This window comes from Sinocyclocheilus rhinocerous, unplaced genomic scaffold, assembly GCF_001515625.1.
Source record: "Sinocyclocheilus rhinocerous isolate Xijiao unplaced genomic scaffold, SAMN03320098_v1.1 scaffold184, whole genome shotgun sequence".
NCBI lineage: Eukaryota > Metazoa > Chordata > Actinopteri > Cypriniformes > Cyprinidae > Sinocyclocheilus > Sinocyclocheilus rhinocerous.
Window position 1 is genome coordinate 514,654 of NW_015659717.1, and position 17,439 is coordinate 532,092.

Consider the following 17,439-nt stretch of genomic DNA (forward strand, 5'->3'; position numbering starts at 1 on the left):
GTCTTTTTGCGTTGGTCTGAATGAAAATGCAAATTAATTCTTTGCCACTAGGTGCAGCTTTTGGAGCGGTAAGAATATCGGTTTCCCCGGCAACGCTGTATACAAAGCAGCACTGCGCTCACAAACGCTGCTTTATCGAGATATATCCAGCTGCAGACCCGCAGCACCAGCAGTTTCAGAACCGCAGCCATAGAACCGCAGCCACAGAACCGGAAGTGAGGGGCGGAGGTATTGACAACGAGAGAGCACGGTGAGTATTCTGTAATGTTTTTGCTATCGTATGTTTGATAATTATCGTATATATTACGTTAAGCATTTATCTGCTAAGTACTTAATGTGTGCTTGGCTTTATTATCTCATATTGAAATTTGAATTTGTTGTCATACTTTATAGTATATAACTTTTTTCTGTGGATGTTAAGGTAAAAATAAATGCATATTATGAGACAATAAAGTGTTTTTTGGCCTTGCATGCATGTCAACCTGTTGTTGGGGACTCCCAAAACCAAAATATGAACCTTTCATAACCCATAATAGGGGCACATTAAAATATATTATATTTATTATATTATAACAAATATAGGCTGACTGCTGTTGGCAAACAACGTGGCTCAATAATTTTAGAAGTGTTCTTACAGGTGTGTATTTATAGTCGATTTATAATGGCTTCTTCAGTGTGGCTCATCCCATTGGAATTTAGAGTTTGCATTAGGGCTGTGCGATATGTACAAAAAAAGCCTATCGCGATTTCTTTGATCAATTTTGCGATTTCGATTTTAATCACGATTTTGACACACACAGACATGCTTTACAGTCATTAATGCATTCAGTGTGAATTTGAAACATATTTCCAAAAGAAAACCAATTAGAGCTTTATCAAAAAGCTGTAACGTGTCTCTAGAACAGACATAAGGCAAAATAATCACGAAGTAAAAGTGTAACAAAATGTCTCTAGAATAGACATATATGGCAGAAAAAAAATAATAAAAAATCCCATGTCCAGGGATTTTTTTTTGCCATGCATTGGTCATAGAGCTCTTTGTGGCGTTGCCTCAGATGTTGAACTAGATTTGTTGCGCCAAGTTCACACGTACTCCGTCTGCAGTGCGTATATAGTATGTGTATGCGGTGCAGAAGCAGCACGGACTCATTTTGCTTTCGCACAGGACGCGTTTGCAGTCCGCTCTGATCCGCGGCTGTTTACCACAAACACAACATTTATCCATAATTTTGATTTCAAATCCAAACGTTGTTTCTGAAAATGCTTTTTCAGCATTGTGATTCTCTTTTATCACAGTACAGTAATACAATCTTTCATAGACATATTCACGTTTAAACTCAATAAATATAACTGTTTAACTACCACCACGAGTGCCATCTATTATTGCCTTGCTTATCTAAAAGTGCACTTTTCCTTGTTTTAAATCTAGCCAAAAAGCCATGGAAAAAAAAAAAATCCCGTGTCCAGGGATTTTATTTGCCATGCATTGGTCATAGAGCTCTTTGTGGCGTTGCCTCAGATGTTGAACTAGATTTGTTGCGCCAAGTTCACACGTACTCCGTCTGCAGTGTGTATACAGTATGTGTATGCGGTGCAGAAGCAGCACGGACTCATTTTGCTCATTCTCTTTTATCACAGTACAGTAATACAATCTTTCATAGACATATTCACGTTTAAACTCAATAAATATAACTTTGTTTAACTACCACCAGGAGTGCCATCTATTATTGCCTTGTTTATCTAAAAGTGCACTTTTCCTTGTTTTAAATCTAGCCAAAAAGCCATGTGTTGACTGTGAAACAGTAGACTTTAATTATATGCATTTATGGTGTAATTACAAAATTTCCGTGTCAATCCATGTTAATTTTTACCGCGAATAATGCGCTGTCACTTTAATTCAGCGCGTGCAGCACAGCAGCGCACTGCCGGACCGCAATCGCGTGCAGTGTGAACGCTCTGATCCGTTAACATGGGCGCGGAAAAAATACGCACCACAGACGGAGTGTGTGAACCTGGCATTACGTTTGTATGCCCGCCCGGTCTGTTCTGTTCTCGTGCTCCATTTAGGCGCGCTGCATTCTGATTGGTTCGGATAGCATACTGCGGGAGGTCGGGGGCGCGGAAAATCGTGCTATAAAGCGATTTAGAAATCGCGCATGCTCAAATCGCGATTTTATGACGATTTTGATTAATCGCACAGCCCTAGTTTGCATTATAGGTTTTAAGAGTATATTAATACATTTTTTTCAGGGGAAAAAGTATTAATGATATTATGAATGATATCCTAGTCTCTATATACATCTTAAGTTTGTTCAAATCCCAACCTGTTGGTATGAGCACTAGTTATGCTGTATTTGCAAACTAGTGATCAGTCTCAGGCACGTGTAGACACATGTGAACATGTACAGTTTACCTGTTCCTCATGGTCTTCTAAAGACCATGTGCCACTGAGCATGTCAGATATAACGTCGCCCCCACAGAGGAAAAGATGACAAGATCTGAAAGGACACGTCCAATTAAAGCACCCGCACACAGGATGATGGATCCAGAGATAGAAATAAAAACAATGACAAAAAAAACAACATGAGGCGGTCTGTCATGAGATGATCTCCACAGATTAAACCAGATCTCATGCTGTTCTTCAAACATCACGTACTATACCACATACTGAAAACAGACAGACAGACCTAACTACTCATGAAAACTTTTCATCATCTTGCCGTTCCAAACCAATATGCTGTTACTTTCCTGTTAAGTAGAACATTCTGAAAAACTTGCGGTCAGCTCTTGACGTAAAACTGGTTCATGCAACTAATAAAAGATCAATAAAATTGGTCCATGTGACTTTTGCACTACATTTTGATGTGAAGATATATGTGACCCTGGAGCACAAAACCAGTCATAAGTAGCACGGGTATATTAGTAGCAATAGCCAACAATACATTGTATGGGTCAAAATTATCAATTTTTCTTTTATGCCAAAAATAATTAGGATATTAAGTAAAGATCATGTTCCATGAAGATATTTTGGAACTTTCCTACCATAAATATATATAAACTTAATTTTTGATTAGTAATATGCATTGCTAAGAACTTAATTTGATTTAGATTTTTTTGCACCCTCAGATTCCAGATTTTCAAAGAGTTGCCAAATATTGTCCTATCCTAACAAACCATACATCATGGAAAGCTTATTTATTCAACTTTCAGATGATGTATAAATCTCAATAAAAAAAAAAAAATCAACCCTTATCAATTAACAAAAATTATTTTTAATACTTTCAGTTGCAGTTAACAATAACATCAAGCAGTAACTGCTTTTATGATTCTTTTGCTTATTGTAACTTGACTTATGTATGGAAAAAATCTACATGAAAATTCTTCAAAAGCTGACATTTTGTGTTCTACAGAAAATAATACAGCATAGGTTTAAACCCACATTATGAATTATGATTGTGAATGGTTTTTCATAATTGTTTATTTTTGGCTGAACTATTCCTTTAAGCACTGTTCTCTTAATCCATAAGAGAACAGGATAACCTGAAAGTCTATAAAGTCATTAAGTCTATAAGTCTAAACAAATTGTTCACAACATTGTAAAAGCAAGGATTGCCCGGTCATGTAGAGGTGTCAGGACTCCACATCTGATTTCAGTAATTATTCACAAAATATGTATAGGTGATTGTACTCTTATTGTCAGCAAGACAAATGACAAATAATAATAATTACATTAATAATATGCAATTACTAATGATGTTTATTGGTGAGTTTTCACTGCAAAACACCACAAAAAATGCAGCAAACATCACTGCAATTTTTGAGAAAAATCAGCAAATTCAATCATTTTGGCCTGCAAAAATCAGAAAATGCAACTTTTCATTTGTAGTGTCCAAGCACATGGCATCTGTGTCTCAAAAAATAGCAAATGAGCATATCATGGCCAAAAATGCTGTCTAGGTAGGTGGCTCAATGGGTTCCATACTGGTCAAGCTAGTAAATTAGGATAGGCAGCTGTTCACTGGCATGCTAATCAACCAATCAAGTCTTGCTGGTTAAGCTAGTTAAAGGAATAGTTCACCCAAAAATGTAAATTTGCTGATATAGCAATGGTTTAAAGTTAACACACCTTAATTATGGATTTGTTTATTCCAAAACACAACTTTTCACTTCTCAAGTCATTAACTGATGGACTGGAGTGGTGTGGATTATCGTGATGTTTTTATCAGCTGTTTGGACTCTCTTTCTTACGCAACCCTCTACATTGCGAGTAAATCACTCACATATGCGACTAAATCTTCACTCTGGCGACTAAATGATGTCTAATATTAGCCAATTGCTAATAAATTCTCAGATTTTACTCGCCAGTGTGTGAGTTGGAGGCTAAGTATAAGTTTAGGGCACCCATTCACTGCAGAGGATCCATTGCTGAGCACGTATTGTAATGCTACATTTCTCCAAATCTGTTCCAATGAAAAAAACAAACTCAATTGCATCTCAAATGGCCCGAGACCGAGTACATTTTCAGCAAATTTTCATTTTTGTGTGAACTATACCTAGAATAATGGGAATCAGCATTCAAAACATCAAAACATCATAGCTTGTGATCAACATTTGCTATCATTCATAAAAAGTAACAACCTCATAAAGACACTATAGCATTACAGTAAAATAACCCATCAAAATAAGAATAACAAAGTCTACGCACCCACATAACAGAGTACACCAAAGTCAAAAAATGTGTAACACTAATACAGATTTGTAGTGTTTACGGAGCCAAAACAAGTGCTCTTTGTTCATGTCTGGCAAAAAATGAACACACACATTGACTTTTTAAGCCAGAGAGATGGCCCATATGTTAAACGTGATGGGGAAGAGCCCCCCACGATGCCAAGACCCAATTTACCCAAGGATAAACACACACACACACACACACACACGAGAGCTCATACAGTCAGATCATGTCTGGCAAAAAATGAACACACACATTGACTTTTTAAGCCAGAGAGATGGCCCATATGTTAAAGGCGAGGGGGGAGAGCCCTCCATGATGCCAGTGCCCGATTAGCACAAGGATAAACACACACACACACACACACACACACGAAAGCTCATACAGTCAGATGGTGAAGAACAGCAGCCAGTTTTTCCTAAAAAGCAAATACCCAATAACTCTAACTTAATTCCAAATGCTGTGTTTAAAACAAAACCTGCCTAGATAGTATTTTTGGACATCATATGCATGTTTCAAATTAAATCAAATATTTCTTTGAAACATTTCAACATGAGAAATTGGCTAATGATGCCCAAATGCTGCTATCCAAACCAGCTCACTAGGTAAAACGCAGCCCAAGAACCCCTCGAGAGTAGAGCTCTTACCCTCTATGACGTCCACAGGACATGCAACACGTGTTCAAGTATAGAGAACCAGGTTTCCTCCATGACCTCAGGGACGTGCGCTGTGACTCTACCCAAAAACAGCTCAGCGTCACTGGGCTACACTCCTTCTGACGGCAGCTTGCACTGGACGTCCTCTAGCTGCACCACACACACACTCCAAAAATATGTACAGGCTGGAACACTTGCCCTACTTTTAATTGAGTGTGAGCTGCTAATTTGCTTTCCTGAGAACTAGCGTGTGCACAGACACACATACTCATACACTCTAAAAAAAACATCTGTAAAAACAGGGCACAATATACTGTATAATTTTTTAATTTTATTTATTTATTTATTTAGTCATTTAGCAGACACTTTTATCCAAAGCGACTTACAAATGAGGACAATAAAAGCAGTCAAAACTAACACGAAAGGTAGAAGGGAAACCGGTCTTTTTTGAAGGATTTTCCCCGTATTTATTTTTTACAGGTGTTTTACTATATTTTGAATTTTACACTTCATTGCATTGTGTTTTAGAGTTAACAGAAATGTCCGTAAAATTAATGGATTTATTTTTACAGTGCACAACTCACACAACAAACTACTACACTGTGATTTTAGTATCCCTGAGACATTATAAATTATTATCAACATTTATTTTAAAGTAACAGAATTTTATGATTTTTGGTTTCGTTTTAGGCAACTACAATAACTCACAAAAGAAAAAAGATGATGCGAAAACATGCAAGAAAGAATGCTTGAGAAATGCATTATTATTAATAGACCACTATATCATTTAGTCATATTTAGAATTTTACTTTTATTTTTATATTTTGAGTTTTTTTTTTTAGATTTTTTTTGTTATGTGCTTTCATAATTTTTTTTCGTTTTTTAATATTTCTATTTAGCTTTATTTTTGTCAGTTTGAGTAATTTTAGTTCTTTAACTTATTTTAGTTAGTCATCAAAACAACATATTTAATTTCCATTTAAGATTTAAAAATTTTAAATGAGAAAAACTTTTTTGTATTAATTAGGGGTGTAATGATCCATCGATATGGACCGATACATCGATTAAATGTCTAACGATACGATGTATCGATGTCACACGTAAAATGTCGATTTATGTAGTATAAATAGGCACTTTATTTTGACACTGTTATGGCAAGCCGTTTTGACTTTTATTCATTCTCAGGATATGAATTCTTGATATCAACAATTAAATTTTTACTAGTTAAAATGTTAATTCTTGATATCAGGAATTGGACTGATATCAACAATGACGTCATCACTTGCAGAAATCTAATTCTTGATATAAGCAATTAAATTTCAACTAGTAAAAAAAAGTATTATTCTTGATATCAAGAATTTATATCCTGGGAATGGCAATAGGCAAGCCGTTTTGACTTTTATTCATATTATTAGTTAATAATACAGTTAATTTCTGATATAATGAACGTGATTTTTACTAGTAACAAAAGTCATTTTAGATATCAGAAATTACACTCCCAATTGTTGATATCAGAAATACATTTTCAGATATCAGAAATAACAAATGTAACATGATGAAATATAATTACAGATATCAAGTATTAACATTTCAGCTAGTAACAACTGAATTCTTAATATCAAGAATTCACTTTTTACTAGTAAGGTAATTATAGATATCAACAAAGGCAGTTGATATCTGAAATTGCCCTTGCAACTAGTGAAAATAGAATTACTGATATCTTAAATAACATTTTAACTAGTAAAAATACTTTTACAGATATGTAGAAATGCCATTTTTACAGGTTACTTTTACAGATATCTAGAAATGCCATTTTACAGGTAAGAATAGCTATGGTAATGAGTTCATGAATATTAATGAGCTCTGATTTTCCCACAATCCTCGTTTTAGCGTCAGCATTGGCCAAAGATGGCGGAAGAACATCCACTCACAGAAACGGCTCCTCCTTTATTTATTCGTTTAGTCAGTGAAACATAAAAATAATATTATGTCTGATTTTTTTTTTTTTTATTGTTTAAAAAAGTAGTTTCATCCTATTTCTTTTTTTATTGGCCACCCGGTCCTTCGGATAATTAAATGAAAAAATTAACAAGACATTAATTTAGCTATCAATTATTTTATCATTGTCATGAACATAAAAAAAATAACCATGTCGCTTTTTCATGTTTATTTTTGGTTTCATTAGACTTTCTTCTAATGCATAAAAAAATACAACCAAAATGAAAAATAAAACCTGTTTGTAAGTTATAGCTTGTGTACATTTACTACAAAATTAGGTAAAAACAGATAATGCGTCAAACAAAGTTTGAAAGTTTTGCTGGATTTTTTTTTTTATCGTTCCATTTACATCATGGCTATAATACAGAATGAGTCATTATGCTGCGTGCCCAAATCTGTGCTGGCGTTTCTCCTTGATTAAAGGCGGGTGCGTTATAATGCAATGCTATTGTTTTTTTACTGTAAATTTTGCTGGATTATTATGTACACCGACACATTCTCATATGATGAGCCGAACTACTGTATTTACACTCTCTGCCTAATTTGGCTCAGATTTTCTTGACCAATGGGACCAAATGGATGCGTAAAATATGACATTATACACACTGTAATATGCTAATAACTTGCATTATTTTTATATAATAGACGAATGGACGAGCTTACAGAGAGACTGTAACTTCACATATCAGTTTCTGTGAGGATATGTGCATCCCCACCAGGTCATTCTTATCATTCAATAATGATAAACCGTGGTTTACTGGGAAACTCATGACAAAGAGGATGCTTACAGAAGTGTGGATAAAATCTTGTACAACCAGGCCAGAAACAGACTGATAAAAGAGATCAGAGTGGCTAAAAAAAACCTACTCTGAAAAGCTGAAAAAACAGTTTTCAGCCAACGACTCGGCATCAGTATGGACTGGTCTGAGGAACATCACTAAGTACAAGACACCACCCCCACAGTCTGTGGAGAATCAACTATTGGCTGACGATCTGAATGTGTTCTACTGCTGATTCGAAAAGCCCAGTCTCTCACCTCACACCCGCTCTCATATATTTAATTTTAACATATTTTATAACATATTTAATTATAATTATAACATTTAATTTCCATTTAAGATTTTTTAAATTTCACATTTAATATTTATAATTAATTTTATTTCAGCTTTATTTTAATTACTGAAAACAATTTTAATATTTTTAGTTTTAGTTAACAGTAACAACACTGGATGAGAATGGTGTAGTTAACCTAAAAAAAAAAGGAACCACTGTGTGCCCTAAAATCAGCTGCTGAAAAACCAACAGGTCTGAAGTTTAAGTGGATGGAAGTGTGTGTGAGGGTGTCCCACCCAAGAAGCTACAATTAGCAAACAGGTATTAACACAGCATTTTAAGTACCGCACAGAAAACGCATTCTAGGGTGCGTTAACGGGTGTATGTTAACAAGGAAAAGTGTGTGACCATTTAAGGCTGATTTTGTTAGAGGAGTCTGCTAGGCACCTTTCTCTCTCTCTCTCATACACCGTGTTCTCAGTAGCTGGCGCTCGACCAGCTGAACAGCGTATCTGTGCCAAAACAGTTTCAAGAGTCCAAAATGAAGAAAATATTAGGAGAACAGACCCTGCATGTTATTTTTACCCGCAAAGAGACTACAGGGCTGACCCAGAAAGCCAATGTGTGACATCATGTGTGTGTTAGACCAGGTAAGACCTTATTCAATAAGTCATGGCTTCCAATGACAGACATATTCATGCTCGGAGTTCATCATACAATAAAGGGAACACAAATGCTTGTAGCTATCCAAGCACAATTCCACGCACTATTAGATTCAGAAATGTATTACAATGCAATTCATAATGCAATCCATGTACGCTGCATTCTCAGTGTGGCCACAAGAGGCGCTACAGCAGACATTAGCATAAACCTTTTCTTCTTCTATGGTCAATTTTCACTTTTCATTCTATACAAAAGAGAGAGGATGTAGCATGTGAAAAAAAGAAAAAAACTTGATTTTATATTCACACTCGTATTTTTATTTTATTTCTTTAATTTGTATGCTCTTTTTTTAAACATTGTTTTTTTTTTTATTATCAAATGTTTAATTATCTAACATACACACAAAAACTTGGCTTCAGCTGCCTCCAGCCATATATAGGCACAACAGCTGCTGTAACTGTGTGTATCAGAGAGAGAAAGAGAGAGAGAGCGAGAGAGAGAGAATGGATGATGTGTTTTTTTTTTTTTTGGGAAACTTTTGGAAAAATTCAGGAATTTTTGGAAACATTTGAAAAGTTATATTCAAAATAGACTAGTTGATGAATTGCCTGAACGAGAAGCTGGTCTTGAGGAAGACATGAATAATTAAACTAGTCTAGAGTTTATCTGACCTCAAACGGATGCATTGCTTCCAGGATTTAATTATCTATTTTTCTGATTTAAAATGTGATTTTTTTAAAGAGGTCCATCTTGTTGTTGTTTTTTTTTTAATTGTAGGGCTGCACAATTTTGAGCATTTAATAAAGATAGTGTAATAATAATCTGATTCTGTTACAATACCAATATTTATGTCTTTATGTTCTTTCTTCATTTTCAAACGTTAAACCTTTAAACATTAAACATCAAGTTTTTATTTTGGTGGAGGAAATCCTTAAATTTTCTCTTTTTTTGGCAGTTTTATAAACATTGCTCATTACAAAGCTGGTGAAACAGGTGGTGCATGTTGCGATCCTAAATGCATGTTACAAGCGAACCAAACTTCCAAAAGCCAAAAAGCTCTAGTGTGAAAGTGCCAAGAAAGTCAAGTCAAAATGGCAAATTGCTGAGATTGCAACTTAACTAAGGTTAATCTGAAAGCACACTATATCCTTCTGAGACAGATTAAAACGCAGTCCCTGGCATTAATCCCATGAAACCCATTAAACACATCGACATGTACGTCACAGAGAGCAGAGATCACGGGTTCGACATCTACAGCTAAAAAAGGGTCTTTCGTCCAAAAATGGAAATTGTGTCATCATTTATTCACAGTCAAGTCATTTCAAACCTGTATGACTCTCTTCTGCAGAACACCAAAGAGGATAAGTTAAAGAATGTTGTTTGTCCACACAATGGATGGACTTTGGACCACTGAAGAATCAAGTCATACAGGTTTGGAATGACACAAGGGTGAGCAAATAATTATTTTCCCTTTAACTTCCACCATAAGAAGTTTTTCAAGTGCTCCACACATCCTCACCTACTTCCCTGGTTCCTTCTCTCCAAACTGTCTCCTTTACCCTTGGACGATGGTGTCTCCCTCCCACTCTCTTGCTCCAGTGAAGAAGACCCCAGTCCAGGTTGTGGTGTCCGCTTGCCATCCACCGGACCTCTCTGGATCCTCCCTTGACCCCTCAGCTCGGCCTCAGAGCTCCTCCTCATGGCTTGGAGCTGCGCTAGAGGCACTATGTCACAGTCTTGAGGCCTGTGCCAGACCGTCTGCTGACTTGTGCAGTTGTAGTAGTAGAAACGATTGTTATTGCTGTCAAAAAGCTCCCACCACTGGTTGTCGTCCGACTGACGGACCGGGACGCCGGGCGGCAGTTCCCACCCGCACTCGCCGGTCACCAGGTTGACGTACATGCGCTCCCTCGAGCGTGGCTCCACGATCTCCACCCAGTCAGACCTAGAGAGAGAGGACACATGGCTAATGTAGTCAGGATATGGGTGTAATAGTGCAATCTGTAAAGAAAATCAAGCAAGTGGTTTTGTTTGCAGCTTGTTTATAACGAAAATGCAGTGTAATAGAAAATCCCAGCTTGTGAAATAAACTAAATTTTAACAAAAGCAAATGTAAAATGAGAGAGTGTAGGTTCAGCTCAGGTCAGCAGAAGAAAATGTAATAGTATCTTAATGAGATATTTACAGATTTACAGATGTAGACCTGTGATTGAGGGACTGTGGAGGAAGGAGCCTGTTATGTGCTGTTGGTTTTATCATTTTTATTTGAAGTTCAGAAATTTATTTCCATGGCTGCGCTTCACATTGCCACTTTTCCACTTTTCTCTCTGACTCATTGACTCGGCTGTTCAACATTGCTTACGATGCATGAGGGTCCACTACTGGGGGAACATTTGCAATGGGTTCACTGTAAAAAATGATCATGATTTTAACAGTAAAAGGCTGTAAAAATGCTAAGGTAAAAACCTGGTAACTGGTTAACAGTAGGTTTCTGTATGGTGAGTAACTATAATAGATCGAACCTTTCATTTAATGTAATTTTACAATAAAATACTTTTAAATGTACAGTTTTTGGAAGTGAAAAAGAAAAGTCATTGTATAATTTACAGTGAAAAATTGCAAACTGACATGCCCAGAATTCCCTGCACGACATTCCACATTTGATGCATTTTTAATTGAAATACCTGTTTCTTTTTACATTAGGGTTTTATGCTACATCTAATGTTGTAAAGTTAATGGTTATTGCGTTACTTTAGTGTCATGTGTGTTACCATGAGGTTGTTTAGTATTTTTTGTGAATGACACTGAACACCGTCTATATATTACTATTTACCACCTCAGCTTGTGGAAAAGTTGTTTGTGATGAGCTTTGATTCATCATATGACTTTCTCATCACCACCTGTTTTTGGTGGTTATCAGTGTATTACAACACAGATATTAGTACTTCAGTAGATTGGTATATTAACATTATATTGTTAATGTAATATGTTTTTTTTTTACTGTAAATTGAAGTTAAATCTGTAAAACCTAAAATGTTGCTACAGTGTTTTTTTTTACAGTAAAGTTCTGGCAACCACAGCTGCTGTTTTTCATTGTAAATTTAACATTTTGTTGTTGTTAGTTTTTGTTTTGTGTTTTGTTGTTGTTGTTTTTGTATTGTTTATTATTAATTTTTTTATTTGAATTTGATTTTTTTTATTATTATTTAGTTTATGAATTTATAAAATAAATAGTGTATGATATATAAAATTACACAAACAAATTGTACTATCCCTTTAAATCATTAACCATTCATATAAATTCTATTTAGACTAAGGCAAGAGAGCACAAATAAGAGCATGATTCTCTGTGACTCTTTACTCCAACAGCTGAGGAGAGCTACAGCTGGCCCGCATACTTCCATACAGCCTCCACATAAGGAACAGGAGTGTGCAGGTGTGAGCCAAAAACCTTTCAACTTACAGTGACTTACCATGGTTCAAACTCAACACACACACTCATGCATATGATGAACCTACAGCATCAATCACTCATCTCGCGAGATTTGTCATCAACACTGGAGATGTTCAGACATACATACAAACAGACTCCCACAGTCTGGTTTTTGGAAAATGTAGTGCAACCGCTTCCCCGAATGTGAGTTCGGATGGGCTTTTAGAGCCAGAACTGTTTAGGGGCGACCGGGCACACGGCCCAGAGACAAGAGCATGGCCTCGTGGGTAAGATAGGGAATCTGTCTCTCTGCCTCTTCAGCACTGCTCTAATCTTCCCTCACTAAGAGTTACAACAAAGGATCTGAGGCTTGAGATTAACAAACCTATCTTTCTCTGCTACAGATGGCCAACTGCACACAGAACGCACAAGAAACAGATATCAGCTCTGAGATTGCTTTAGAGCACTGTCTGACACGTTAAACTGTAACAGGAATTACATGGCTCAGAGAAACATCTAGAAAGCACCTGTTCAGTTCAAGCCAAAAGGAAAAACCTGAATCGCACCTGTTGCATTCTTTCATTGCAGTTTTTCATTTTTGTCTGATTTTTAAATCTTTTCTTCACATGCTGGAAAACAAACAATTTATCTATTCAGATTTATTATAGGAAAAAATCTTCCTAAATATTAAATAATTTCTTTGAACTAAATAAAACCAGTTAATTTAGATGATACCAAATAAAGCTTATGGTTAACTGTAAAATATTTTTACAAACAATTTTTTTTGTTGTTGCAATTTTGTTCCCCCATCACATGCATGTACAACAAAATGACAATAACTATCAATCTAACTAATAGCACTTAAAAAGGAAATCACTTTACTTTTTAAATCACTGAAGTTCTGTCCAATTTTGCTCTTAAAATATAAACAGACATGTGCAAATTAGTCGTGTGTTTGCATACACAGCAAAACTAGGGAAAGGAACCTGAGCCATTTACCCACTACTGTTTAAGGCATTTACATGATCTTATACAGCAAATTATTAAGCATACAAAGTGTAAAAGGTGTTAGCAAAATTTCAGTAAAAAATTCAGTGACTACAAAAAGTTATATTGTCCATAGGGAAGCAATGTATGAAGTAAAGCTTTCTGATGGTCAACATGGCGAATTCACATGAAAAACCTGAATTCAAACTAAATCTGCATCTTTAGACCTTATGAGAAATTCCCAATCACGCAGATTCCTACTGAAATGACTGGAAATGCCCACAAAAATTCACCAAGCAACAGTAAAAATATGACCTTAAGACCGCATATGTAAATGCTCTCATTATTATATTAACAGTCCAGTCCTTATACAGTACTTCATATTGTGTCAACACATCAATCCAAATAAGTACAGCAATCCGAACTGTTCCAGCATGCTTTGACAATTCACCGTCCCATACGCACCGAAACAGCATCAGACTGTACCTGTAGGAACTACGTCACACTTCACCTTGTGCTGAAGTCATGAAGTCAATGTTCTGAATCCAAATCCACAAAGACACACAACAGACTAGATACGTTGAATGCTGGGACAATCACTCTGCATGTGTGCAGCTTCCTCTTCTGACTCAAGGAGGCTACATGAGAAGAAGCATGTGTGTGTGTGATATCTACCTCCACTGTGAGGGTCTTTCCAGGACAGTGAGTCATGAGCCCTACCTTATCCCAGCATGCACAGTAAGGGCCATCTGCTGTGTTTGGGGGTCAGCAGTGAGCTCATAGCGGCCCTGTAAACCTGACCACAAGCCCCTGACCCCCACACTCACATGACCAGAAGGACAAGAATAGAAACCCTTTGTGCTAAAGGGCATGTGTTGGGAGAAGAGAAAAGGAGTCTGTGAGATGATGAGACACAAAAAAATATTAAAAAGTTGTTGTGATCTGTGTGACTAACAGTGCATTCAAGTCATGCTGGGAAGACCGTATTTATGAGTTGAAAGCACATGAGCGGCACCACAAAGTCTTGAGTGGGAAACACTGCACTTTGTTTAATCCTATAGTTTCAGAATTGGATTCAAACGATTGTATTTCACAATTACGATAGATCATATGACGATTAAATTTACTCCACCTTCATAAACTGAATAAAAACATTAAAAAAACAAATGCTAAATCACCATCTTGCTCTGACCAAAATAACGTGATGCACTGATATCGTAATTACGACTTGAATGCACCATAAGTGTCCTTCTCCATGTGTTTAGACACCATGCACAGCTCAGATGGTGATGGGAGAAGCATTTTACGTTTTTCGAATCTTCCATCTCGAATCTTTTCAAAACGCATCGCAAAATGATTCATTGTTTTGAAACGCTCAAAATGCTCACCTGCTGGTCCAAATGACATAAATGCAATGAAAACAGCCTAAGTATACACAAAAACATGTTTTATAAGCCAACAGCTAATGTTTTATTAAAAGTGTAATCTATTGCATGCAATTAACAAATCTTATACTATTAAATATTAAGTGTATAATGTGTGTTATTGTATTAAATTGTAGGGCTTGTTTTGTTCGTTTTATGGAGAGCTTGGTTTATCGGGCCAATAAGAGACTACTAACTACAAGTTTATCATTAAAAATGTATACAATTGTATAATTCATGCATTTAGAGATCGCCCCCTAGTGGAAAACCATTAAAACTTTGAAACAGTTATGACGTAACAAAGCATTGTTACGTCATAATGCAGTTTCATCATTCATGTTATAAAATGCTGAAATCACTTTATTAGAATTGAGAGGCATAAGATTTGTTAAATAAATTGTGGATGTATTATGTCTGATTGGTGCGTGTTTATTTGAGTGGGTTTGGGCTACTTGTAGTTCATGCACATGTTTACAGGTACATTTAATAATCACAGAAAATATGTGGAGGGTTCTGAAAAGTTCTGGCCAGCAGAAATCGCATGATGAAAACAGAGCCGTATTGTTTGAGAAATACACCAGTACCCACTGACTAGATAAAGACTGTATTGAGCTGGAAAAAAAACACTCAGTATAAACTTTCACATGCGCTTTTGTATCTGTGTGCGCTTCAAAGAAGAATATGCGTGTCCTTTTGGAGACACTGCCACAAAACAGCTTGGAAATATCCCAGACTTTATTTTCTTTGCTTGCCTTTTGTGAGAAGGGGTCAGAGTGTCATTAATGAACATTTAACTTGTTAGAGAAACAGTGTTAAATGCTTGTCTGCATATGAGATTCAGTGGTTGTATGTGGTCAGTCCTCTGAACATGTCCAGACATGCAGACAATGAGACAAGCTGTATAATAATAATAATAATAATAAAATAAGAAATCTGTGATATAAAATGTGTTATGTAATAAAAAATATTTTATTTTATTTAATTAAAAAATATATTTTGGCACATCACAATTTAGATTTACATTTTCCTTTTTTGACATTTTCTCTTGAAACAGTAAGTTCAGACAAGACATTAAAGTTTAATTTAATGTAATTTAGTGAAATGTAGTGCAATTTAATTTTTCAAATAAGAAATGTGTAAAATGTGTTGTGTCAATTTTTTATTAGTTAAATTTAATAATATTTTGGCACATAACACATTTTACACAGTAATTTCGATAAATAAACTAAATAATTACTTTTTAATTTGTCCGAACTTCTTGTTTCAGTAGCACATTTTATATTTTATTTTATTATTTAAATAAAACAAACATTTATCTTGGTACATCATGCAATTTCATGGCTTCTCTAAATATTATAAATGGGCACCTCCAACCAATCAATTTCTAAAAAATCTAAAGCTGAAAAGCAAATATTTAAAAACCACCTGCTGTGATTATTTTTGTGTGTGTGAATGTGTCCTTACGTGACTGTTTTTCTTTCATTTCTGTGGTCTGCACACAAACAGCAGGCTCTCAGGGCCTGACATGAGGACACGGCCCAAGTTAATTATATCCAGTATCATAAAGCCTTCGAGTAAACGACTGCTGGGAAACCCGCACCACATCTGAATGTGTATTTTAAACCATCACAGTAAGTGACAAGTCTATTTCTATCCTTATCTCTCTCTCATAAAGAGCAAAGAAAGCCATCATGTTAACTTACTCCCGCATGGGAGGAGTGGGGAACACACACGTGCTCTCTAACAGCGTGTAGTGCTAGCAAACACACACACGCACACACAGTAAACATGCAAATCACCCTCCAGCTTCACAGCTGTGCCTCTTCCCAGGGCAACTTGTCATCTGTTGAAAACTTTATCAGTGCTCTGAGGGAAGAACGGGCTGGATCTCTGGATGATTACGGTCAGCTCTGTTTGAGGATGTAAGGGCTTTTTTTAATCCTCCAGCACACTCCTCCATGGAGAGCAACGCTCAGACGGGCTCCCGTGACTGTTTGGGATCAGATGAGTTTAGCATCTGATTTGTTTACACTGTGGTCGCGGTTAGAAGCTGCACGCTACGGCAGCAGCATATGCATATGAGTGTGTAAACACTCACGTAATCACAGTGTCTATCAAATAGACTTCTCTTCTTTTTATTCTACATCTGTCTTAATTGTACTATGAACACTTACATTCACATTAGAAGCATGAAAGGTTTCTGTTAATTTGACAGCACACCCTGCTGTAAAGACTGGCTTAAACCAACATGAATTTGCATGCTGGATTACACTTGTTTCAGTTTTGAATCCAAACATGGATGTGAATGAGATTTAAGAGCTTTAGCAGAGGGGATGATTAACAAAGAATAATGATTTACATTTTGGTCTGAGTCAGACATGGCGCTCTATTTTTGTGCTGATCCGTTAATTTAAAATGCACTTTAAAATATATTAAAAATATAATCCAGTGCATGTTTTTAGTTTCTGAATTAAAATTAGTTTTGGCATGAAGCCA

At 36.0% G+C, this 17,439-nt stretch overlaps 1 protein-coding gene across 3 annotated transcripts in view; it reads right to left on the reverse strand.

The window, feature by feature from the left end:
- Positions 1 to 17,439, reverse strand: part of LOC107724193 (rho GTPase-activating protein 39-like) — a 95,038-nt gene that overhangs the window by 46,433 nt on the left and 31,166 nt on the right. For 2 of the 3 annotated variants that reach the window (XM_016533010.1, XM_016533011.1), the window contains exon 2: positions 10,619 to 11,044. The exons of the other annotated variant lie outside the window; for it this stretch is intronic. In XM_016533010.1, coding sequence (XP_016388496.1) covers positions 10,619 to 11,044 — 426 coding nt within the window. The remainder of the gene's footprint in view (positions 1 to 10,618; positions 11,045 to 17,439) is intronic. 3 annotated transcript variants of the gene reach the window in all.